General features: G+C 44.5%; 1 protein-coding gene across 1 annotated transcript in view; it reads right to left on the bottom strand.

Annotated features, from left to right (window-relative positions):
- MAPKAPK3 (MAPK activated protein kinase 3) overlaps window positions 1-26,116 on the bottom strand; it is a 99,847-nt gene that overhangs the window by 19,028 nt on the left and 54,703 nt on the right. Inside the window, exons 3-8 of the mRNA XM_029599540.1 lie at window positions 18,468-18,607; window positions 14,598-14,662; window positions 14,104-14,183; window positions 13,780-13,907; window positions 13,295-13,370; window positions 12,790-12,914 (exon numbers count right to left, since the gene is read on the bottom strand). Coding sequence (XP_029455400.1) covers window positions 13,340-13,370; window positions 13,780-13,907; window positions 14,104-14,183; window positions 14,598-14,662; window positions 18,468-18,607 — 444 coding nt within the window. The 3' untranslated portion in view covers window positions 12,790-12,914; window positions 13,295-13,339. The remainder of the gene's footprint in view (window positions 1-12,789; window positions 12,915-13,294; window positions 13,371-13,779; window positions 13,908-14,103; window positions 14,184-14,597; window positions 14,663-18,467; window positions 18,608-26,116) is intronic.

The raw sequence follows: 26,116 nt of genomic DNA, 5'->3' as shown, positions 1-26,116 counted from the left end.
CATCCCCGGAGGGGTGCTAAGTTTCCCGCGCTGGCCCCTTTAAATGCTGAGCTCCTGCGCGCGCGCCTAGGGGGCAGGGCCAGCTACAGCGCACTGGCAGCGTCTCCCTCGAGGAGGAAGCACTGTGGGAAGGAGCCAGGTAGGCCCGAACAGGCCACAGAGACACCGCAGCGGCTCGGACCGTCCCCGAGGTAAGAGGAGGAACCGGGGTACAGCCCGGGACTGCAACATTATTTGTTTGTCTTTTATTTCTGGTTTCTCTCTGTTTCTTTTTCTAGGTGCCAGCTTCAGCTGGGCTCCCACACTTGTAGGGAGCTGAATCAGAAGCATTCTCCGGACACACCTTGATGATAATAATCCACCAGCAGCATGATAATAATCCACCAGCAGCATGCAGTAACTAGGCACCTTACAGAGAACTCAAGTAATCTTCTTCCTATTAATAAAGAGTGAACTACTTTTTTTAAAATCCTTTATTTAGAAAGGTTTTCACAAATGAAGAGAATATTCAGCTGGTAACAGAAATATAATGTAAAACCCCCATATTTCCCATCCCCCAAGTCACTCCCCTTCCCATAACCTATACCAGTGGTTCTCAACTAGTGTGTCGCCAAGAACACGCAGGTGTGTCGCCACACTTCCCGGTCCCCCGCTGACCTAGCTGCTCCCCGGTCCTCCTCTGCCCAGGCTTAAAATGCTGTCAGCCCAGGTGGAATGTGGCAGGACAGCTGAAGTCAGCAGCATCATCTCTTCTTCCCGACCCCCCCCCCCCCCCCCCCGCGGCCTGGAAGAGGAAGTGGTGAGCATCGGGTGCGTGCACGGGAAGAAGAGACCATGCTAGTGTGGTCAGAATCGGACCGAAGAAGAGAAGAGAGGCGCGGTCTGAAGAATGTGCAGCGCGGCTCGGAGGAAAATGAAGAGCGTCAACTCCCGTGGCCGATGGGACGACTCCTCCGCGAGGGCTGAAAATGAAGGAGGTTAGGGTTGGGAGGAGGCTGCTGCTGCCGCTAGTTCCGGGGGGAAGGGAGAGAGAGTGAATGAGCAAGCAAGCATGTGTGTTTGAGATCCTGTGTTGTGAAAGAGAGTATGTCTGTGATTGAGAGCCTGCCTTTGAGAGAGAGAGAGAGAGCATGAATGTAAGTTTACAATTGGGAACCTATATGTGTAAGTTTGTGATTGAAAACCTGTTTGTGTGAAAGAATATGTGTGTATGATTGAGATCCTTTGTGTGTGAGAGAGATCATGTGTATGTATGATTAAAAGCCTGTGTGTACAAGTAAGAGAGAGAGCGTGTGTGTCTGTGTGAGATTGAGAGCTGGTTTAGGTGAGGGAGCATGTGAGTATGTGATTGAGAGCTTGTGTGTAAATGAGAGAAAGAGAGAGAGCATGTTTGTAAGCATGTGAATGAGAGTCTGTGTGTGAGAGAAAAAGACAGCATATATGTGTGTGATTGAAAGCCTGTGTGTGTAAGCGTGAAAAGATAGACAGCATGTATGTAAATGTGTAATTAAGAGCCTATATAAGTGAGAGAAAAAGCATGTGTATATGTGAGTGACTGAGAGCATGTGTGTATAAGTGTGTAATTGAGAACCAGTGTGAGAGAGAGCACTGGTATGTGACAGAGAGAGGAGAAAGTTCCAAGCAAAGCACCCCTCCTCCTGCTAATTCAAAACAATCTCAGGACACCTGGATATCAAACATTTCCAGGTATGCACAGCAAAAACATTTTTGTATTCTTATTTTTCATTACTGGGTCTTTGTGTCTGCTATTTTGAAATATTTTATTGGTATCTAGAAATTTTTTATATGAGTTTTAATTATTGGATATTCCACTCATCAGCTGTTTCGAAATAATCTGTTCTTTTTGTTAGTATGGTTTTACTGCTACTGATTTTATATTTCTTGATTTATTTTATAAGGATGGGTGATGTTTCTTTTTTTCCGTCGTTGCACTGCATACAGAGACTCTGGCTTGTTGCAGTTTCCAATTCAGTTTTTGTCTGCATGCTTCTAGTTATGCGTTTTGGTCTCTTTATTCTTTGTTAGGTGAGGGTCTGCACATGTGATTCAGGTGAGGTTTTCTGCTGGCGTGTAGTTTCTGTGTAGGGCTCTATAGCAGCCTGACTTGGTCCGTTTTCCTAATAGGAGATGTATTGGTATCTTAAGGCCTGGTGTAATATTTCAGTTTTGCCTTTTCTTAGGTAAGGTGGTTACTGTTTAAGTGCTGGAAATTGTTGCTGTTTTGGTGTGGGATGTTTACTATTTATGTAATTTCTTTTCAGACAGAATATGTATCTTTTCCTTGTGCATTTTAAACAATAAAAATAGTTACCGGACCTTTACTTTTTATTTCCGCCGTGAATTGTAATGAGCAGTGTGTCACACATGTGAGCGTGATCTGTCAGGTGTGTCACGATGGGAAAAAGGTTGAGAACCACTGACCTATACAGTTGGAGTATAAGCTTTAGATCTCCTCTTCCTACTATCCAGGAACCTCCACGAATAGTATCAAGGTCTACAGTAATATCATCAATCTAAACCCTCAAAGAGTTTTCTGGTGGCTTTAAATACAGGGTCTTTTCCTAAAGAGGCCAAACGCTTGTGCTCCACTGTGCTCTAGCCATATCATAGGCTAGAGCACAGCCTAGCTGGACTAGGGTGGAAATTCACAGTGGGACCTATTTCCACCCTAGTCACCTTAGCAAAGTTAACTGCAGGGATCAATATATAATCGATGCATGACATCCATAGGTGTGCCCTGGAGACATGCATAAAAGCCTTTTCCTCAGGGTGTAAAATCCTCCAAACATCTAACAGTTGTAGATGTTTACAAATACAAGGAACCCCCTTATTTCCTCCCATTTTGGGAATGGCTACCTGCGAGAATCTACAAACCAGTTTAAATCCCCTGCCAATAACAGAATACCTTGAGTTTGTACTATTAAAGTTCTCACCAATTCCTCAAAAACACGTGATGGTAAACATTCGGGGCATACACTGCACAGCGTAATTATCTGGCCAAACAACTTCCCAATGACAATAACAAAACGATCCTCTTTATCTTTACGAGTAGAAATATGATCAAAGGCCACCTGCTTGCCCACAAGGATCGCGACCTCTCCTTTCCTATTCACAGCCAAGGAGTAGAACACTTTACCCACCCAATCCCTAAGTAATTTATCATGCTCTCGGTCATTTAAATGTGTTTCCTATAAATATACAATCTAGGCCTTATGCCTATGAAGCAAGGTTAGTAATTTTACCCGCTTCACTAGAGAGCCTAACCAAGCAGTATTCCAGGATATAATTCATAGGTTATCAACAATTTTTTATCCAGAAGAAATAAAACCAGTCATAACATCACCAAAATAGCAACAAAGTGGCGTCAATCCTCTCCCAGCCTAGAGGATCAACACTCACTGGGGTCATCCCCCACCATTCCATAGAGGCCCTGGCAGTAACAATAAGAAGATATATCCACCCAAAGACAGCTATCTGGAATGCTAGTGCTCCCTCTGCACTCCAACCCCCCTCCACCTACCCTACTCCATTCCCCAGCACTAGAGATGAACATTATCTGTCCTCTTAACGAGAACACGAGGTACGTATTTATGTGTGTGGGTACCTCCCCCTCAGGGATGACAACAGGTTGGGAACCTACTGGTCATTTATAACAATAAAAAGCCACCAATCTTTGAGTCTTCTGAAGTCAATTTAGGAGGTCCAACTGTGCCTGCAGGTATAAGTGCAGCCTGTCCAGGTGCTATACTGGCACTTCCACCTACTCATAAGACCATGCCATACTGGGTCAGGCCAAGGGTCCATCAAACCCAGCATCCTGTCTCCAACAGTGGCCAATCCAGACCTTAAGAACCTGGCAAGTTCCCAAAAACTAAGTCTATCCCATGTTACTGTTGCTAGTAATAGCAGTGTCTATTTTCTAAGACAACTTAATTAATAGCAGGTAATAGAGATGTGAATCGGAACCGGAATCAGTTCGGATTCCGGTTCCGATTCACATGTGGGCTTTTTTCCATCGTGCCCGATCGCGTTTTGTTTATCAGCTGTGCCCCAGCCGATAAACAAAAAACCCACCCCGACCCTTTAAAAGTAACCCCTTAGCTTCCCCCACCCTCCTGAACCCCCAAAAACTTTTTACAGATACCTGGTGGTCCAGTGGAGGTCCCGGGAGCGATCTCCCGCTCCGGGCCGTCCTCCCGCTCCGTCGGCTGCCACTAATCAAAATGGTGCCGATGGCCCTTTGCCCTTACCATGTGACAGGGTATCCGTGCCATTGGCTGACCAATGGCACCGGTAGCCCCTGTGACATAGTAAGGGCAAAGGCTATCGGCGCCATTTTGAATACTGGCAGCCGACGGTCCGAGTGCAGGAGGTCGCTCCCGGACCCCCGTTGGACTTTTGGCAAGCCTTGTGGGGGTCAGGAGGGTCCCCCAAGACTTGCCAAAAGCTCCTGGTGGTCCAGCGGGGGTCCGGGAGGGACTTCCTGCACTCGGGCCATCGGCTGCCAGTATTCAAAATGGCACCGATAGCCTTTGCCCTTACTATGTCACAGGGGCTACCGGTGCCATTGGTCAGCCCCTGTCACATGGTAGGAGCACAAGATGGCGCCGGCCATCCAGTGCTCCTACCATGTGACAGGATCCGGCCAATGGCACGGATACCCTGTCACATGGTAAGGGCAAAGGGCCATCGGCGCCATTTTGATTAGTGGCAGCCGACGGCCCGGGAGCTGGAGGACGGCCCGAAGCGGGAGATCGCTCCCGGGACCCCACTGGACCACCAGGTGCCTGTAAAATGTTTTGGGGGGGGGGGGTCGGGAGGGTGGGGGAAGTTAAGGGGTTACTTTTGTGTGCCGTTTTTCCCGCCCTCCCACAAAACGATAAGGGAACCCCCACGATCAATATCGTGGGGTTTTCCTATCGTTTTGGGGGAGCCCCCGATTTCTGACGATTTTGAAAATATCGACGATATTTTCAATCGTCCGAAGCCCGATTCACATCCCTAGCAGGTAATGGACTTCTCCAAGAACTTATCCAATTCTTTTTTAAACCCAGCTACACTAACTGCACTAACCACATCCCCTGGCAACAAATTCCAGAGTTTAATTGTGCGTTAAGTGAAAAAGAACTTTCTCCGATTAGTTTTAAATGTGCCACATGCTACCTTCATAGAGTGCCTCTAGTCCTTATATTATCTGAAAGAATAAATAACTGATTCACATTAACCCATTCGAGACCTCTCATGATTTTAAACACCTCTAACATATCCCCCCTCAGCCGTCTCTTCTCCAAGCTGAAAAGTCTTAACCTCTTTAGTCTTTCCTCATAGGAGAGCTGTTCCATCTCCTTTATCATTTTGGTCACCCTTCTCTATATCTTCTGTATCGCAACTACCGTATTTTTTGCTCCATAAGACGCACATTTTTTTCCCCAAAAGTGGGGGGAAAATGTCTGTGCGTCTTATGGAGCGAATATAAAAAAACCCCAAAACTGACTACAACCCCCCACCCTCCTGACCCCCCCCCCCCCCAAGACTTGCCAAAAGTCCCTGGTGGTCCAGCGGGGGTCTGGGAGCGATCTCCTGCACTCGGGCCGTCAGCTGCCAGTATTCAAAATGGCACCGATAGCCTTTGCCCTTACTATGTCACAGGGGCTACTGGTGCCATTGGTCTGCCCCTGTCACATGGTAGGAGCAATGGATGGATGGCTTCGGTGTTTACTGAAGAGGATGTCGGGGTGGTACCTCAACATCCTCTTCAGTAAACACCGAAGCAAAGAAATCATTTAATCTTTCCGCGATGGCCTTATCTTCTCTAAGTGCCCCTTTAACCCCTCAATCATCTAACGGTCCCTAACTGACTCCCTCACAGACTTTCTGCTTTGGATATATTAAAAAAGGTTTTTACTGTGAGTTTTTGCCTCTACGGCCAACTTCTTTTCAAATTCTCTCTTAGCCTGTCTTATCAATGTCTTACATTTAACTTGCCAACGTTTATGCATTATCCTATTTTCTTCTGTTGGATCCTTCTTCCAATTTTTAATGAAGATCTTTTGGCTAAAATAGCTTTTCATCTCCCCTTTTAACCACGCCGGTAATCGTTTTGCCTTCTTTTCACCTTTCTTAATGTGTGGAATACATCTAGACTGTGCTTCTAGAATGGTATTTTTTTTTAACAATGACCACTTTATCAAACGCTTTCTGAAAATCCAAATACACTACATCTACTGGTTCACTTTTATCCACATGTTTATTAACTCCTTCAAAAAAGTGAAGCAGATTTGTGAGGCAAGACTTGCCTTGGGTAAAGCCATGCTGACTTTGTTCCATTAAACCATGTCTTTCTATATATTCTGTGATTTTGATCTTTAGAACACTTTCCACTATTTTTCCTGGCACTGAAGTCAGGCTCACTGGTCTGTAGTTTCCCGGATTGCCCCTGGAGCCCTTTTTAAATATTGGGGTTAAATTAGCCACCCTCCAGTCCTCAGGTACACTTTTCTATCTGCATCCTGAATATGACTCCCAGAGAAGAGGCCTACCCACTTTCAGACTGGTGGGTTTGCCATTGAAGGAGAAGAAAACGAAAGCTAGTGCTGCACCTGTTAGTCAGTTGGGGTTTTTGGATTTTTGGAAGTAGAGAGTAGTATTTTGGATACAGACTGGTGTAGCCTTTATGGAAGGGCATCCCCCAGGACCCTGACGGACTGAATTCAGATAGATCATTTTTCCCAAGCACAAGAAGAAGGATGAGAAGAAGTGTTTTGGGACACTTGTACTAACATCCACTGAAGAGTTTTGAAGTTGGATTACAGTTTTTTTGACCCAGTTTGTGATTTTTTTTTTTTAGTGCTTGGGGATATTTTTCCATTGTGACTAGCCCATGCTAGAGCTACACTCTAGTTATCCCACATTCACTGGTGAGGATACATTTTCTATGGATGAAGGTGCAAGAATTAGAAGAGAGGTGGGAAGATCTAAAATGGACTATGAGACAGTATTTTACATTATGGTGATTTGTTTGATGCTGGTTTGGTTTTTGTGATTTTAGCTTGGATTCTTTTCTTTAAGTTGCAGTAAAGACTTTATTTTGAACACCATTTTGAACTCTGGTTGATCATTTCCTTTTTATATGGAGTGGTTTAAATCCTATTTTCTACCTATTGTGCTAATTTTAACCGCCTTGCTCTTACATTGGACAGATTTGCGTCTTTTGGAAATCTTCCAGTTAGAGTGTGAGTCTAATACTGTTGTGACTGATCGTGCCAGAGGCCCAAAAAGATTTCCTTTCCCCTCATCCAGACTTAGACCTGGACCTGTAGCACCCCTGGCTGCAGCTAACCACTCGGATACACATAAAAAGGAAGAGTTGTATCAATTATCTACCATAAATCTTTAAATTTAAGAAAGATCAAAACTGAGACATTGTTTGTGCATGAATATTAAATCTGGGGTAAAAAATAGTTGTTCCTGTCTTCTTGTTTATAGACCACCCCTTTCCAATCAATTTTCATTTCAGGAGATTTTGAAGCTTATATCATAAATATAAGTTAAATATACTAATAATACTAGGGGTTTTTAACATCCATGTGGATGATCCACAAAAATATAATGACAAGTTCAATGCAAGATCATGGCTTTTCTCAGCATATACATTCCCTAACACATACAGCTGGACCTTTTCTTTATACTGTTTGATGTTGCTTTTACAAGTAATTTAACTCAATATATCTTTTTTTCCATGTACAGACCATTCATTAATAGCATTTTCGCTTGATAAATTGGGTGTCAAAGATGAAAATTCTGTAAAGCTCTATAGGAATATTAAAGATATGGATATCAAATTTATGGCAGCACAGCTAAATGTTATTGAAACATTTTCAGAGCTTTTCATGCACACTCAAGTTTATATGTGGAACACAATTCTTTCCTGTTCTAGACAAGGCAGCAACCCTCAACACTAAGTTTTTTCCGTCTTCTTGTCACTTTCCCAGGTATCATTTTGGGTTTAATCTTCTGAAAAAGCAATGTATTCACTTTGAGAGGAAATGGTGAAAGACAAAACCGTGTAACTATTTTCTAGCTTGGAAAACTGATATTGTAAATTATAAATCTGCTATTAAAATGGTTAAGAGAGAGTTTTTTCTAACCAACTTGAAAAAGATGAATGTTGCCCACAAAAATTGTTCAAGATTGTTTCCTCTCTTTCTGCCAGAGATGACTGGAAAGCTAAGACATATTTAGTAAACATATTCTTAAATAGTTTAACAGACTATTCTGAAGGAAAGATTTCAAACTCTTCAAAATCCATTAGATGTTGTCCAGGAAAAGACTGATTTGACTATCCTAAATGATACAACTATTTATAGTAGAAAAAGAAAATGTATGTCTTTCAACAAAGTGTCGGCATTGGTGATACAAACATTTTTTAATGAATCAAATCCTACTACCTTGATATTGGACCTGCTTCCATCAAGCTTAAGAAGCAGGATCTAGGCCTGGTTCCATATTTGATTACTATAATCAATGCTAGCCTACGGCAGGGTCTGGTTCCATCCCCTTTAAAGGGAGCCTGTACAGTCCCTCTCCTGAGAAAAGAGGGGCTAGATCCAGAGGATGTTAGCCATTATAGGCCTATTTCAAATACTTGACCTTTAAGTCTAAAATACTTGAGAGAGCGGCACACCAACGATTTCACAAGTCCACATTCCATTTTATGTTTAACATGATCTGGATTAAGGCTGACGTGGGAAGGGATGCTCTGATAATAGCACTGGACATGAGTGTGGAGTTTGATATGGTAAATAATGACTTGATTTTGATGAGGCTCCTAGGCCTGGGTGGTGTGGTTTTAAAACAGTTTCAATCTTATCTATCCAAATCGAAGTTTAAGATTACTTGGAATTTGGCTGTTTCTAAAACCCATGTATTATAGAATAGAGTACCTCGGTGATCTGTGTTGGTGCCTTCAGTTTTTAATGTTTTCCTTATTCCACTAGCAACTCTTATCTAGTTCAATGGTGTTAGCTGCTTTAGTGAGTCAGGTCCTGTGATTTTGTCAGGGACACCCACAAACCTTAAATTATTCTGCCTATTTTGATTTTCCGAATTTTCATGGTGCTCCTTCAGGAAAGCAATCTTCTGTTCAAGAGACTCTGCTTTTTGGAAATGGCAGCTGGCGAATCCTCTAAACTCGGTCTGTACAGGTTTCAGCAACATCATGTCTATTAGAATGCTTCTGGGCTACCTCGGCCAACTTTGGATCTAGGCTGCCGGTAATTTTGGCTGCCATCAGGTTCAGCAAACTTCCGATTATCTCCACAGTATCAGTAGAGACTGGGATTTCAGGCCACTCCTCATCCTCTATAACTGGTTCCTCCAACAGACCTGGCTTCTCAGTGACTTGTTTTCTGGCAAAACACTTGGTTCTAGGTGGCTGATCTGCCCAGAAGAGCTGGTACAGAATGCTTCCCCAGAATTGTAGCCATTGAAAAGAGAGGAAACAAGTAATATTTATTTTCTTCTCTGCCCCCACTTTCTTCTTAATAACAGCATTCCTGTTTGCGTAATTCAGACATGTGGCTCACTTTACAGTACAGTCTCCAAACAGTCTGAAGCATTTTCCTCCCGTCTGGGGTCCCATCCTGTCTCCATCATCAGAGGCTGCCTCATTCATTCATTCCAACTGGACACTGGATCATGCTAGACACACTGCCGGCCATCGTGCAACTGCTTTGCAGCTTTCAAAAGAATCTTCCGCCCCCTTCTGCAGTTCAAACAATCAGGCTCAATCAAAGCATTGGCACAATAGGAGAGGGAGGCCCAACGCCTCAGAAGTGTGTTGCTGGGTGCACCGTTCGAGGCTCCAGAAAGGCTATGTCACAGGACAGAAACCTGGGTCCAAGGGAGCTGACAAAAATTGTGAAGATCTGCAAAACTAGAGGGGCATGGGTAGACATTATCAAGTAGCAGGTATCAGAATGCCTTTCGAATTGCATACTCAGGTCAATACAGTTAAGAGCAATTAATAATAAAGATTTGATGTGTGGTGGGGGAAGGGGGAGAAAATGTGGTTAAACAGCTTGATTGCTTCATTTCTCTCTAGCATTCCCACCAGTGGGAGTTTTCACATCTCTTCATTTTCTCTCCTAAATCTCTCTTATGACTGTATAATATGGCACCATACACCACAAATCTTGAATGTACTGAGCCACAAAACTATCTTCACCAAATTCCTAACTCTCTGTTATTATCTCTCTGGACCTGTTAACCTCTTATATCAATGCTATGCTGGAGAGGTGCAAAAAGGGACCATTCAACGGGCATTTCATATAAGAACTTTTGTGAAGAAAAACTTGAATACGTAGATGCTGCTCATTGATAAAGGCTTAATGCTCACTGTTAATGAATGGGGTGGGGGAGGGGAGAGGGCTGTTTTTCTGTGACATGGGTTAGTCACTGAAGCCACTTCTCTCATGAGTAAACAATAACACCTTTATCTACTGGGCATCCATTAAAAGTGTGACATGTTTATATCATGGCCCAATGCATTTGTTTAAAAGAATGTTAAAGTAACTCCTAATACAGCTGCAGGCCAGTTGGCTTGGCTGTAACTGACAGTGAGTCTTTGTGATGTCACCGACTGTTCTGAAAGCGGCTGATTCTATCGCATCCATTCTGACTGACCGACCGACCAGAGGCGGATTGTTGCATCATCACATTCCAGTTGAAAAGCAGACCTTAAGATAAGCCAGGCAAGATTTAAAAAAATAGTGAAAACCAGGCTAACACTTCTCAGCTTGGCTCCTATCAAAAATGACCTCATCCTTTCAATAGAGCTCTAGCCATCCCATGTTCCACCTACTCTCCCCAAGTCTGCATTCGGGTGTTGAATTTTCATAGATATTATTGTACCTCCAGATGGACAAAAGTACAGATTAAACTAAGTCCCTAAGCTTTTTTTAACATGATTTGAAAAGAATTACAGCAAGACCTTTGCTTTTTCTTACTGATCACATCTGCTCAGTACTCTGCTTAACAAGCACCTGTTTACAAATGTAGAAAATGTACAGAAAAACATATTAGGATCTACGCCGATTCTTTCAAGAGCTGACAACACTGAATGCCAGTATCTGGTCTCAATAGAATTCTTCTTCTGTTTTCTGTTGCTTTTACTACTCTTTCACCCAAGAACACTTACGTTCCTAAAGATATTTGCATAATGCTTCCTGGAAGCTTCTTTAATGCCTGATGAAATAAAGATTTGAGCCCACGCATATAATATGAATAATGCAACTTAAAGGTGAATTGTAAGTGAAAGATTTCTTCCAGATGCAGCTGGGCTTACAATGAAAGAACTGAGGAGGGTTTTCTTTAGTAATTCTGTGTTTAGAGATGAGAACTAAGGTGCCCTTGGTTAGAAGTGCACCCAGTCCTAGATTTTTTTTCGGAAATACTGTCACTGATTGTGCAAGTTCACAGAATTTGTCTTCTTCATTCTCATATTGATTGGCACAATTATTTTAAAGATGTCATAGATTACTCTTCAAGGGATGTACCTAATCCAGTCTGTGAATGAACTGTAGTCACTAAGTTTTATAGAGGTCCATATGCAAAAGCCAATTGAGCGCTTATGCGGCTACATTTAGCTGGATAAGTCGGGGACAGGTAGGCAGCATTCTGGGAAGGAGCGGAGTTAACACCTAAGTTAACCAGCTGACTCTGATATTTGGAGTTAGTTGGTTAACTTATGCAGCTAACTGCATTGCTGAATATACCCTGCTAGTTAGCTGGATATGGTTATCCGGCTAACCAAGCTGCTCAGTGGTTGAATATTGCTCCCATGGAAACTGAACTGAGTATTTTCTTCATTTAAAAGAAATAAAACCCACGAGTTATATTGATTTTCCTGGGGAATTCAACATGGTTTTATCCCACTACATGCATGGACAGTCAGAATTATAAGTCCATGCATGGACAGTGGGATAAAACTACATTGACTCTGCTCATTTGTTTCTTCCTATAGCTGTATGAAAATCAAAGCTAGAAACCCTGGTATGAGCTGGGGGCAAAGCATGGTCTGAATTAGCCTGTTTCTTATGACATGGATATGACAGATGCCAACCTTACTTCCCACTATTGGGCCCCCCTTTTCCTTAGGGAGGAAAGAGGGGTCCCCCAGAGAGCAAGATGAAGAGAAGTGCTAGAAAAAAAATACTTTTTTTTGCATTTTATATATCTTGTTGTATAGAGGAACTAAACTGGATCTCTATTTATTCTGGAATTCCTCGTCATTGTGTTGCTTTATTTGGACCCCTTTTCAAGAACTCCTGCAGTTCTTCAGGGCATTCTGGGTAATGGTCGCACTTTGATGAGGTCAGAGTGTTCCAGAAGTGTACAGCATTGTCATCTGCTCTCCATGTTTTATAGGTACATGCACAGCTCCCAGTTTTCTGTGGCAGCTCAAGGGTAGATTCTTTGGCAAAAGTTTGAAAATTCTGCAGCAATGATGTGTCATATTTACATACATCTGCATATTAAACAATGCTAATTTTCTATTTCCCACTCTCCCAAATGAGTAAGTTCTGGCTGGGTGAGTCATTACCTGGGTAAAACTAACGCAGTTAAAAAGAGGTGGGCAGAGATGATCTGGAGGTAGGGTTTAATCTTAGCTGGGTAGTGCTGAACTGGTGCATGAAGGTCAGCCTGTCTTACTGTCAGAGGAGCTGTAGCCAATAGAAAGCAGCTCTGCTTCTGGGGACTACTTCCTACCTTCTTCTGAAACCTCGGACCATTCAGGATTAGGGAACTCGTACTGGCCCATGCGGAATCCTCTTCTTCATCCCTGGGGAGATGGCCTGACCCGGTTGGAGTAGAAGGGAGGGAAGCCACATAAGCTGTAAAAGAGGCACAGACAGCACCCAGGATCATCAGTATAGGATACCAGCTGCTCCCAGCTCTCAATTCACACCACATGGTAACCTGTTGCTCACAGAGCAACCACAACCAAACAGGGGGAAAGCTGGGTGGATCTGCTGTGCCTTGTAATAACAACATTTAACTCATTCATGGATGACAGCAAAGAATGCTGAGAACAACTAAGATCAAGAGTGGAGAAAATTAGCAGTTTTCCTTTTTCTAGAAAAGATGCACAGAAATGCTGCTATCCATACTTAGCATGGAGCTGAGTAATCTAGAAGACATGATTTGAACATCAGTGGGATCATGGTATAGTACTGGGTGGTATTGGCCCCATCCCTGCACCTCTGATACTTACAGGATGTACATGATCACACCCAGGGACCACATGTCACATGACTTGTCATATTTCTCTGGCCCAAGTACTTCTGGTGCTAGTGAAAAAAACAAGGAAAGGGGAAAAAACATTAATGCCAGGAATCCTATCCTCCAAAAAAAATAGGGAAGAAATGAGGCACATATCATAAAACCCTTTTGATGTGCATCAGGTTAAAGACAAGTTTTGCCAGACACAGCAGGAAAACAAATTACCCTTTTTTTTTTTTTTTTAAACTAAATAAAAGCTGAGATATTGCAACAGGAATGTTGGGAATTAAAAACAGTTCTGGACAGTGGTTGCCCTAAGGGACACTGATTAGTGGGCAGGCTGTTTTTGTGAATCAAGTTGGATACATTACGCCAAGCTATAAAAAGTGATTGATCTGGAAAGCCAGAGCTCTGTCTAGCTGAGCAGGGAAAAAGAGCACCAGGAAGGGATGGAGAGGTATGGATCTGAAGACTTGCCCACGTAATATGGAGTGTAACAGGGAGTCTGCAGTGCATTTTGCAGAGTTGTCTCTTTGGCAAATCCAAAATCTGTAATCTTGAGGTCTGCGGTGCTCTCTCTGGATGTGTACAAGCAGGTTCTCTGGCTGTGGATAGGACACAAAATAACAGAAGAAAAACACACAGTGATGAAGACTACCAACCAACCCAGTGTAAACAAGGGCTTGCTACATATATGTTACATGTTCTATATGCCTGACAGCTGATTAGGACCAGATGTTTACATTCTGCATATGTCACCATACTATCAGCACCTCTGCAGGTCCCACCCTCCCTACTCACCTTGACATCACGGTGAGCCATGTTCATGGCATGGAGATACTGGATGGCTGAGCCGATATCTCTCATTATTTCAGAAGCCTCTAAAATAAATCAAGGCAGTTGTAACATCTTAGCCTTTTGCTGGAACCTAGAGCACCACTTGCTCATCCATGCATTATACAGCTTGTGCGTGCACACATACAGTAATGCAGCATTTCACTTGGAAACTGCCATCACCTGCCATTAATGAGAAGATTTATGCTGAAAATACATACAGCTAAAATAGGCTGAGCTTTCAAATAAACATGCAGCAATAGTTCTGTGATGTTTCTCTGGAACGGGCATGAAGCCTGCTGCTGCTATCATCTCCAGATAAGTTTTCTGGCATGCATTGATTATACAATGCCCTAGTCCGATTGATGGTCAGCTGCATCACTTATTTTAGGGAGGGACTGGTTTGGAAATAATGTCTAGGCACACTGTGGATAACCTCCTGCCTGTAATGTCTACCATACCTCTCTCTGTAAATGCTTGATCACTCGTTGTTGAATCCGGGTGAAAAGCTTCTCCTCCCTCCATGCTGAAAACAAGGCGGAACCAAAATAAATAGAGTAATGTGTGTGAAGAAAGGGCTTTTGCAGCAGAGATTAGAGGGGAACAGATGATGCATGGGAGCAAGGGCCAGGAAAAATAGCATGGTTAGGCATACCTGCAGGAGGGAAGTACCCCCATACTGCCTGCATCTCTATACCAGACCATGGTACCCATGATATCCGAAAACATTTGAACTCTTATTTTCAATGATGGTGGGAAAAGGATGGGATTATAACGTGAATCTGACCATCAATCCCCTCTTTCCACCACTTTAATAAACAAAGTAATAATTTTCAGAGATTAGTTGATCTAAAATTTGTGATCTACTCTTCCATTTGACTCATAGTTCCTGATTTATGATTCAGCCATCACTGATTCCCACTTATTGGAGCTTGTGTGTGACTAATTTTACTAAGCAGCAGATCCCTACGGCTTAACCACAGTTAATATATGGCGAAGCATAGCTAGCCTATGGCCAATATGGCCTCGGCCATAGGTGTCTTTCCTCAAGGGCACTGCCGGCTCGCTAAATGAATGCCTGATCCATGCCTGGGACCGGCAGTGCAGGAAGAACATGGGCTTCATCTTTCCCACCCCAATCTGGTCTAGTGGCTCCTACCCCCTGTGGCTGAAACCTGAGCTCTGCGGTTTGAACTGCAGGGCTCTGGATCTATGGAGCTATGTGAGGTTCAAACATCAGCTGTTTGTATGGCAGTTCAAATGGTGTTTACTTGAACTGCATGGGGTTCCGTAGAGCGAAAGCCCTGCGAGTCAAACAAGTGAGATCCAGTTTCAGAGACGATGCTCTGTGCATGGGGCAGAAGCGCCTGTAGGAAGCTTCTTAGAAGGAGGGAGCAAGACAGGAGGACATGGGGATTTTGGGGGGGAGAGCAGGGAAAGAACAGAGCCTAAGTGGGAGAATTTGGCTCAAGGGTTGGGGTGGAGGAAGAAGATCAGGTGGAAGAACGAGGACTAGTGGGGATATAGCAGGTAACGACAGAGCTGTCACTAGGGAAGGGGAGAGCAAGGGATGAATGAGGCCTGGGAAGAACAGTGGAACGGGGGCCTGGAGAGGAAAGATGGAGCTGTCACTTGGGGATAGAGAGAGCAGGGGAAGAATGATGCCCACTGGGGTGGGGACAGCAGGGAGACTCAGGTACTGGGATGGGACTGGAAGAGCAAGGGAGGAATAGGGACTTGAGAGAAATAAGGAAAAAACAGGAATTTGGAAACTGATGGGGAGAGCACTGATTAGGCGATTAGGGATAAGTGGGGACTCAGGAGGGCAGGGAATCTGGGATTCAGAGTGGAGGATACAGAGAGCAAGAACTTGGGGCAGGCAGTACAGAATCTGCAACTGGGTATGAGTGGACGTGTATTAGATCGGCTAGGGAAGGTATGATTGAGTTTGTGAATGACCCGGAATATATACTGGAAAGGGAGCTGGGTTCTGTGACAGAAAGTGGGAATGGGGCATGGAAGGCAGTGCAAGAGGGGTAAATAGGAGGCTCGACTAGAGGGGTAAGAGATAGAAGAAAGGGGGCAGGAGAGGAATAGTGACTAGAAAGGAGCTGTGGCTGGTGAGGGGATTAGAGGTTAAGGAAGGTGGATGAGGGTTGGGGAGGGTGGAAATGGGGGGACTAGGGAATGAGTGAAAAACAGGTGGAATAGGAGGCTAAAGAAGGCATGAGATAAAGGGGAACAGGATGGGGTGAGAGTGGGAGATAGAAAACTGGTAGGTAGGAGAGAGATGAAGAGAGAAAGACTGAAGAATGGATGACTAGAGAGGTGAAGAAGAGAGGTGAAATTCAGATATGAGAGGGTAGAAAGCAGAGAAATGGAGAAAGAAGATGAAAGGAAAAGATCAATGTAGAGACAGATGTAGGAAAAGAAAAGGAGGAGAGAGAAGAAATAGAAAATGGAAAGGTGATCCTGGAAAAGAGCCAAAATGAGAGAGTAGGACCAAATAAAATGTCCACACGACAAAAGGTAGAAAAACCCTACTTTATTTTCCTTTTTTTAATTAAAAGAGACAAGCATGTCAGCTTGGGAATGTGCATTTCTTATATCTTTGAATTTTGGTCAGTACAGGTGGAAATGTATTTCTATTTCTGTTTTTCTTTCTCCTGTGTTGCACTGCTCATAGATTCTGGTTTCTTGGGTTTCAGTTTCAGTTTTTGTTGGCATGTTTTTCTAATCTGTGGTCCCTTTAGTCTGTATTAGATAAGTGCTGGCCTGTGTTCTGCCTTGTGTGACAGCGGGGAAGGAATATGCTAGCATGTAATGTCGATGTAGGGATCTATATATGTATTAGTAATTATAAAATCCACAACCCACCCACAACATTTTCTAATACAAAACTGATCTCTAGCTTGTTAAGTGGTAGGGACTGAAAAAGAAGTGTGTGCCTTTTAAACCATGATGTCATGCCTTTTTCTCTTCTATTGAATTATAGGATTTGATTATATTAAACTAACTGGGTTCTAGATTTGACTGACAACAAAAACTCTCTCCACCATCAGGCACTTTGTGATAACACCACAAAAAAACTGACAAAAATGTACTCAGATCCTTTATAGCAAACCTGGCATACCAGCACTAACACCCAGGATTCACACAGGAACAACCTTATTACCTATGAAAGGGCCACACTACATTGTGCACCACTTAGAGATTTTTTTTTTATAACAAGCGGTATATCAAATTGAATATATAAATACCGTATTTTTCGCTCCATAAGACGCACCTGACCATAAGGCGCACCTAGGATTCAGAGGGGGGATATTTTAAAATAAATAAATAAATAATGGTGTGCTAAACCGGCTCTGTTCCCAGGAGTCTGTGCGTCTTATGGAGCAAATTAGGAGAGTGCATAAAATTTGTGTGTGTCCCCATTTCGTTTTTGGGTCTAGGGAGGGCCATTTTGGTCCACTCCCCAGATCAGAAAACTTTTATCGTTTTCTTTCTGTAGGGAACCCTACCCCCCCAAAAAAAAACCCCATCCCAACCCTTTAAATTTAATTAACTACAACCCTCCACCCTCCTGACTCCCCCAACACCTGCCAAAAGTCCCTGGTGGTCCAGCAGGGGTCCGGAAGCGATCACTGGTCGGGCCCTGTGACATAGTAAGGGCAAAGGGCCATCGGTGCCATTTTGATTACTGGCAGCCGACGGCCCAAGTGCAGGAGATCACTCCTGGACCCCCGCTGGACCACCAGGGACTTTTGTCAGGTCTTGGGGGGAGGGGGTAGTTAGTTTTTTAGTTTTTTTTTATATTCGCTCCATAAGACACACAGACAATTTCCCCCCACTTCTGGGGAAAAAAAAGTGCGTCTTATGGAGCGAAAAATATGGTAACTAATCAGTTGGGTAGAGAATAAGGGTCATATCCATACAGACTTAAAGGTCACACTTCTGGCTACTTATAGATTATAAACTAATAGTATTATGCAATAAGTTAAAAAAACATTAAGAGTCTCCAAACTCCTACTTGGCCATAGGTGCCAAATTGCCTGGCTATGGCTCTGATATATGGAGAGCAAGGCAGGGGTTTGAAATACCACTCGTTCAGACTCTTGAGTGGTACTTCTTGAGCTCTGTGATCCACCAACCTTAACTAGGGATTAACAAATTGTTTTGGATTTTAAGATCCCACCAAGTAATTTGCAGACCAAAGTTGTAAGCAGGCTCCTGAAAAATATGAGTTGTTTGATCCAAGTCTCCTTTAATATACAAGGAGGGCAAAGACCTTGGTGAAGAAAAGCAGAGTGATCAGAATGAATGGCCTGTACCATTCCATGACGATGAGAAGGCATCGTTTCCCACGGTGTATATTCTCATAAACATTGAGAATGTGTACAATGTGGGGACCACCTGAGGCCCGACCATGATATTCCACCTCCCGTCGAGCCTTCGGACTGTCGTACAGGATCTGTCAAGAGATAGAAAAAAAAGGTATTTAGGAAGAGGTGCACTAGAGCATCAGGCAAAGCAAAACTAGTCCTGTACTCAAAAGGTGCCAAAGCTGTATGATCACAGGGTCAGATGGGATTAATGGACAATGCATTTGCCTTTTACAAAGACATTTATCGATAAAGCATTAAAATAAGAAATTATCAAGGAACTGGGTTGAATGGCTCAGCAGTAGCCCTGGGCACTGCGCTGAAGAGAATCTGGATTTGAGTCCCTAATCCATCGTCTTCTCTTTAGGTTAGCTACAGTGGGAGACACTGTAGAGATTGCGTTCAAAGGCCCTAGACAAGAAGGGATTGAAAGAGGCCCAATCATTTTTCAACAGCGACATCTACTGGCCACAGTCAAGATACACACGCACCAGGTTCCAGCAGAAGCCAAGGTCTATAGTCCCTGCCAAAGACCGTCATGACAATGGCTGAGATGGGGATTTAAAACATGGGAAATTCTCTGTTTCCTAATAAAAGAAGGCTTAAAGGAGCAGGAAGAAACTTTTGGACCAAAAAAAAAAATTAGAAAAATGTGCCAGGAAATCTTAAGTCACCATCTTTTTATTTTTCAATTTATCATTTTCATTTCTTTTTATTAGGTATTCAATTATCATCATTTAAATGCAACACAAGTCTCAGTGATGCCAACTTGATGCCGTCCTATTGGTTTTCTAGCAGAAATGTAATTAAGTCTAACATTGATTCCAAGCCTGTAAATGGTTAACTCTGAGCATCTATCAGTCCATTTAGGATCTGGTTATATAATATTCCATCACCTTCTATATCTCCCCTTCTTCTGAATGTTGTTGAAGAGGAGATTGACCCAAACAGGTATGTAAACAGATCTTCCAGACTAATGTCAAACATCCCAAGTCAACAAAGGCATTGAGCAAGTCCTTTCTTATTATCACCCATCTCTAAACATTCTGGGATTTATAGTTCCGTATTTTGTATTGGGATTACAAATCCCAGAATGCTTAGGATGGGAAGTTTAAAAACATGAGTGGCTTAAAAAGAGTCCATGATTATTCCCCAAGCCCCTGTGAACTGGTTCTGAGGCCTTATTTTTAAGTAACACCTTTTACAATAAGTGATTATATGCTAAGACATCACCAGCCAAGATACAGTGCCAATCCTCCTCCAGCTGTGAAGAACTACCATTTATCCAGTAATAAACAAATATTCCAACATCACAACCCTATCTGCCTTACTGTCCCATTTTCCTCCTCATTTTCACATCCAAACTAGTCAAATGTGTTGTTCATTTCTGCTGTCTTGTCTTTCTGTCATCTCAAGCCACTCTCAATAATCTCACATTACTTTTACCTTCCATATTTCACAGAAACAGCCTTTGCTAAAGTCTCCAATGACCTGTTTATGGCTAAAACCAAACGCCTTTACTCAATCCTTATCCTCCTTGACCTACCCACTGCTTATGACACTGTTGATCACTACCTACTCCTTAATACTTTCTGTTCTCACTTGGATTTTGGGATTCCGTCCTGTGTTATTTTGTGGGGGAGGGAGGGGATTGATCCACTGGCCCATTTATGTATTTCAGTTTCATTCTTTACCTACAGGGCTACTTAGCTGGATATCTTTTAAAGATACCTGGTTAAGTAGCACGTTATCTGGCCACACAAGGCTGGATAAGAAAAAAACCTTCCTGGCTATATTTAAATATATCCAGTTAGATTTTTTGTTATCCGGCTAAATGTAGCCGGAAAACTTTTGGCTGGTATATTCAGCAGGTCGTTTATTGAATATTGGCCTATATATTTACATTCCTGTTAAATATTGGCCTATATATTTACATTTCAGTAATTTTTTCAATTGGCATTTAACTGCCAAACAATAAGTGTGTACATCCCTTTATTTGTTATACACGGATAGGTTGCTTTACCGGTTACTGGACTGCTTCCCTTTGCTAATGAACCCAACCCTCACAAGGTAATGTACCTTGTTACCTGTCCTGTCTTGCCAAAGTCTCAGCTCCCAAGAAAAAGGGAGAGTGAAGTAGGATGCATAAACAGATGTAACTTTCTGACTCTAATCATGTCAGGCTCCTCATTTTTCATTAATGCTTTATTTTATCTCTTTCTGATAGGGTCAGAAAAGCATACACAGCCCCCACCATGTCCACCTCTCCTCACAAAGACTATTTTGATACCCATAATTAATGTAAACATCCAGGAGCTATTGGTTCTGAACACATGCCAGTTCTTCCTAATTGGCTGCCTCCCCTTCCATGTGATCGATCCTCTCCCTTTCCTGGAACTGATATTAGGCTAACCAGTCTATAGTATGGACGCCCAGGTCCATGCAGTGCCTGCAGAATCTGACCCTGGCTGTGGACTCACAGCAGCTGCCCAGCACTGTGCCTGCTATCACTAGGCTGCTGCAGGGTAACCTTCTCCGCCACCTGCCTGCCAGTCTATCACCCTGTACGCATGCAAGTACCAGCCTGCTTCCATCTCCCCCTGACTCACTGGATTCATGCACCTGGCAGCCTCAGATGTCCAGCCTGTGCTGCATGGCTGTGCGTTTATGGGCTAGGCTGTGAACATGGAGCACATAGTGAGGGCAGAATCACTGGGAGGAACTAGGCTGAGGGGAGTGTTAGAACCTGGACAGTAGATGGGAGGGAGTACAACAAAGGAGAGGGAGGATTGATGAGATTTGAGAGTAAGAACTGAGAAGAGGGAAGAAGAAGATGGAGAAGATGGAAGGAAAAAAGAGGATAGGAGGGAAGGACAGGAAAGAGCAAGAAAACATATGAAAAAGAGAGGGGGAGGAGGAAGAGTGGATGAGAGGAAGGACAGGCTAGAGGAAGAGAAGGAAGATGAGATTATAGGAGGGAGGTGAGAGAAGAAAGCAAAAAACAATGAATTAAAAAACCAGGACACAGAAAGGAAATTTATATATCATAACCTAACCAGACAGCTACATAGATTGGAAAATATTTATTTGTAAAATAAATATATATGTTTGATTAAAAAATGTACAATAGAAATTGACTTTTTTGGTATATTAATCAATATACATTTATACAAATATGCCATAAAACTGCTGCAGACTGTTCTAACCCATGCCACAGGAGACGATGGATGTTGTCCATGAGGCTTGGGATCTCTGTCTGGGTACTGGAAGCAATGGCTGAGAACAAGATCCAGAAACTGCAGTGGGGAGCCCAACCTGAGAGACCACTTACAGAAATGACAGCTGCTCCAGAGACTGAAATCCAGGCACCCCGACAGGAGGCAAGTCCAAAGCCCTGAATGGGAAATGGGAGCAGAGGACTGGGTCTGGGCAGGTTGAGGCAGCAACCCTAGGCGGCAAAATTTTGGAGCAACAAAAAGTGGCCCCCCCCCAAAAAAAAACCCAATCCTTCAGCGCCGCCTCACCTTGCCATCAAACAGATTTAATCGATATGCTCGCGGGGTTCCCATCCCTCATGGGCCGGAAGAGGAGCCTTACGGCGGTGCAGGAAAATAATGCCACCAGGAGGATAAAAAAAGAGAAAAATGTGAAGGGATCTTGCAGGTCGCCAGCGGTGAAGAAGAAAGGAGACAAGGTGGTTCACCAGTGAAGCCCAACTTGCCAGTGGTGAGCAATGGGAGAAGGCCCGACACGCCGCTGGTGGAGCTCAACCCACTGGCAGCGAAGGATGGGAGGAAGCCAAACAGGCCACTGCCGGAGCCCCAATCCGCCAGTGGCGAAAAGTGGGAGAAGGCCCGTTGGGCTGCCAGTGCACCCCAATCTGCTGGCGGCGAAGAATAGGAGGAAGAACATTGGATGGCCGAAGAATTGGAGGACTCCAGCAGCAGAAGAAAATGAGGCTGCTAGCTCATCCTGTGTGAGTGAGGAAGAGGGAGATTGGGGTGTATGTGTATGAGACAACATGTGTATGAAAGAGTATGTGTGTGAGAGCATACATAAATACGAGTATCTATTGTATGTATGTGTGTGAAAACGTGAAAGTATGCGGGTGTGAAAGAGCATATTAGAGTGTGTGTGAAAAAGCATTATGTGAGAGAATATGTGTGTGAGAAAGCATGTTTGTGTGAGATCATACATATATGAAAGCATATATGTATGTGTGTAAAAAAGCATATATGAGAGCATGTGTATAAGAGTACACGTGTATATGAAAGAGCATATGTGTGTGAGAGAGAGAGAGAGAGAGAGCGCGCAGGAGATCGCTCCCGGACCCCCGCTGGACCACCAGGGACTTTTGGCAAGTCTTGGGGGACCCTCCTGACCCCCACAAGACTTGCCAAAAGTTCAGCGGGGGTCCGGGAGCGATCTCCTGCACTCGGGCCATCGGCTGCCAGTAATCAAAATTTTGCCAATAGCCTTTGCCCTTACTATGTCACAGGGGCTACCGGTGCCATTGGTCAGCCCCTGTCACATGGTAGGAACACAAGATGGCGCCGATGGCCATGTGACAGGGGCTGACCAATGGCACCGGTAGCCCCTATGCCATAGTAGGTCAAAGGCTATAGGTGCCATTTTGAAACCGGCAGCGAGAGTGTGAGTGCAGGGGATGGCTCCCGGACCCCCTGCTGGACCACCAGGGAGTTTTGGTAAGTCTTTGGGGGGGGGGGGGTCAGGAGGGTGGGGGGTTGTAGTTAATTTAATTTTAGCGGGGGAAACGAATAGGAATTAACAGATAAACGTATCGTGGGGGCCCCCTTGCCGAATGCAACGTATCTGCCCCCCGACAAATCCGAATCCTGAATGCAACGTATGGCGTCCCTCTGCACATCCCTAATATTCTCTGTGTTTGTGCATCTGAGTCTAGCCTGGTGCTACAGTTCCCTACGGGGCTCCTCCCTGTGGGAGTCACTATCACTGTTGCCCCTAAGAATCCACCAAACACCTCGATATTATAACACAGATGCTTTGCCAAAAGCTATTCACTATGGAGTGAATTTTCTAAATATTTACATGTGTAAAATTAGCATATACGCATGTTAGTAGTGTGAACTTGCATACATGCTACTTTATAAGCATAAAAAGTACACATGTATTTTTGGTCTTGTGCACACATTTCCATGTTGAAAACAGGAGCGGTATAGGAGTGTTGCAAGCCAAGGCCAAGACATATGCACACAAGTTGCTATTTATAAGAGACTTGCATGTGTACTTTTGTCAACTTACTTATTCGCATCATTTTACACTTGCTAATTATTTTGTGCAATTAATATCATACCTCATCTATTCTTTATTATTGACTGGGTGGCAAGTCTAGGTGAACTGGGGGGAAGTCAGAGTGAAGAACCAGGAGGGTCTCGATGACTGGAGAAGGAATTGGTAAACTGGTGGAGGTTTTGGCAAACTGATGATTTCAATTATAAAATATACTGACTTCCGCACATAAATAGAGTTTTATGCGAGCAAGTTTCGTTTTTATGTGCATAAAATATGTTGAGCTGTTTATTGAAAGAAACATAGAGAGACAGCCTTCCAGGGTACATTGGTTTCTGCTGCACTCTTGAGGGACCACAAAATGCACACAATACAATTTACGTTTTACAATTATTATAACCCCTCCCCTGCCCCCTTCCATCTTTCTCCAGCCCGCCCTCAAATAGCGATACAAAAATGCATAAAATCTCATGCATAAAATATACTGTTGCGATCCCCCCTGCTGCTGCGCTGCAGGAGGTCTCTTACCTTCCTCTGGAGGCCGCTCTGAAGCCAGGGCCTCGCCTGCGCATCATCCAGGACTTGCTCCAGGGCCTGAGAGGCCTAGCTGTGCCTGTGGCTTGCATGCCTCAGCGTTTGGACTTCCTGTTGGGCGACGCCCTTCCCTAGGGGCTGGCCCGCAGCTCTCTACCCTAGTTATAGGACCAGCGGTGGGCGGTCCTGGCAAGCTCCTCCCAGGGAGTTGCCTTCTACCTCCAGTATTTAAGGACTTTCGGTTCACTGTGTCTTCGGCCTTCGGATTGGGTTACACAGTTGTCTGTGGCCTCTCCCGATCCAGGTCCTCTGTGACTCTGACTCCTGCTTGTCGTCAGCCTGCCTTGACTCCGGTCCGTGACTCCGACTCCTGCTTGTCTTCAGCCTGCCTTGACTCCGGTCCGTGACTCCGACTCCTGCTTGTCTTCTGCCTTTGGATTGGGTTACACAGTTGCCTGTGGCCTCTCCCGATCCAGGTCCTCCATGACTCCAACTCCTGCTTGTCTTCAGCCTGCCTTGACTCCGGTCCATGACTATGACTCCTGCTTGTCTTCAGCCTGCCTTGACTCCGGTCCGTGACTCCGACTCCTGCTTGTCTTCAGCCTGCCTTGACTCCGGTCTGTGACTCCGACTCCTGCTTGTCTTCAGCCTGCCTTGACTCCGGTCCGTGACTCCGACTCCTGCTTGTCTTCGGCCTTGGATCTGAGCATTACAGTCGCCTGTAACCTAGCCGATCCAGGTCCTCCATGTTTGATGGCGCCTTGTCCTGTCTCTGCTTGATGTTCCTGATGTCCAGTGTCTCTGCCTTGATGCCTGTCTCTGACCCTGCCTAGATGTTTGTTCCTGTGCCTGCCAGCCGTAAGGGCTTCGGATGTGAGTTTCCCAGCATCGGAGTCCTGTTCGCCTGGGTCTTCCCCGCGCCCTCCTTCTCAGCGTGGTCCGCGACCAGCCTCCCAGGGCTGTGTAGGGCGCGTCTGGGACAGGGTGGTCCGTGACTCAGTCCCACGGGTGGGCTGAGTAGGGCGCCCTGATGGACAGTGCAATGTTCCCGTCCAGCCTTGTCTACAGTGTCTGCTTCAGCCCGTACCCTGATGTCTTCCTCTGCCAGCCGAGGGGGCTTCGGATGTGAGTATCCCAGCATCGGAGTTCCTACTCGCCTGGATCCTTCTAGTGTCTCGCTTCAGCCCTTGTCCTGATGTCTCCGTCTGCTTCAGCCTGCTTCTGCCCTGTCTGATGTCGTCTGTTTAAGGACTCTGTCTGCCCTCGCCTCTGTCCGGCCTGCTGCCCATTGCCGTTCCCTGCGGCAGGTCCGAAAGGGCCGGGAACAGTCGGAGGACCGTTCATTAGTCAACTTCCCCGTGTTGGCTACCATAGGCATGCAGGTCCGGCTGAGGGCCGGACTTCCTGCTTCTGTTCTTGCCTGCCTGGCTCACCATGCCTGCTCAGCTCACCTCCCACGGTGTGGCCTTGGGCTCCTCCTGGGGTCCTGCCGTGGCCCAAGGGCTCACCACCCGCCCGAGACGACCGCGCCCACGCGCGCTCGTAACATATACGCATGTGTGTTTCTAAAACAGGCAAGAAAAATATGCGGTTTCAATGCATTGCAGATATTTGCATGTATGTTAGAGGGTAGACATAAGCATATTTTATAATATGTATGAACCTGATGTGCACAAGTTATAAAATACTGAAGAAGATCTCCGTAAGGTTGTGCAGAATTGTTTGAAAGTTACCCTCCCGTTATATTCTAACAAAGGTCTAGACCAGGTACAAAGCTAAACCTTTGACGTTTA

This window comes from Rhinatrema bivittatum, chromosome 4 (assembly GCF_901001135.1).
Source record: "Rhinatrema bivittatum chromosome 4, aRhiBiv1.1, whole genome shotgun sequence".
Classification (NCBI taxonomy): Eukaryota; Metazoa; Chordata; class Amphibia; order Gymnophiona; family Rhinatrematidae; genus Rhinatrema; species Rhinatrema bivittatum.
This window is presented reverse-complemented; position numbering and strand designations above follow the sequence as displayed.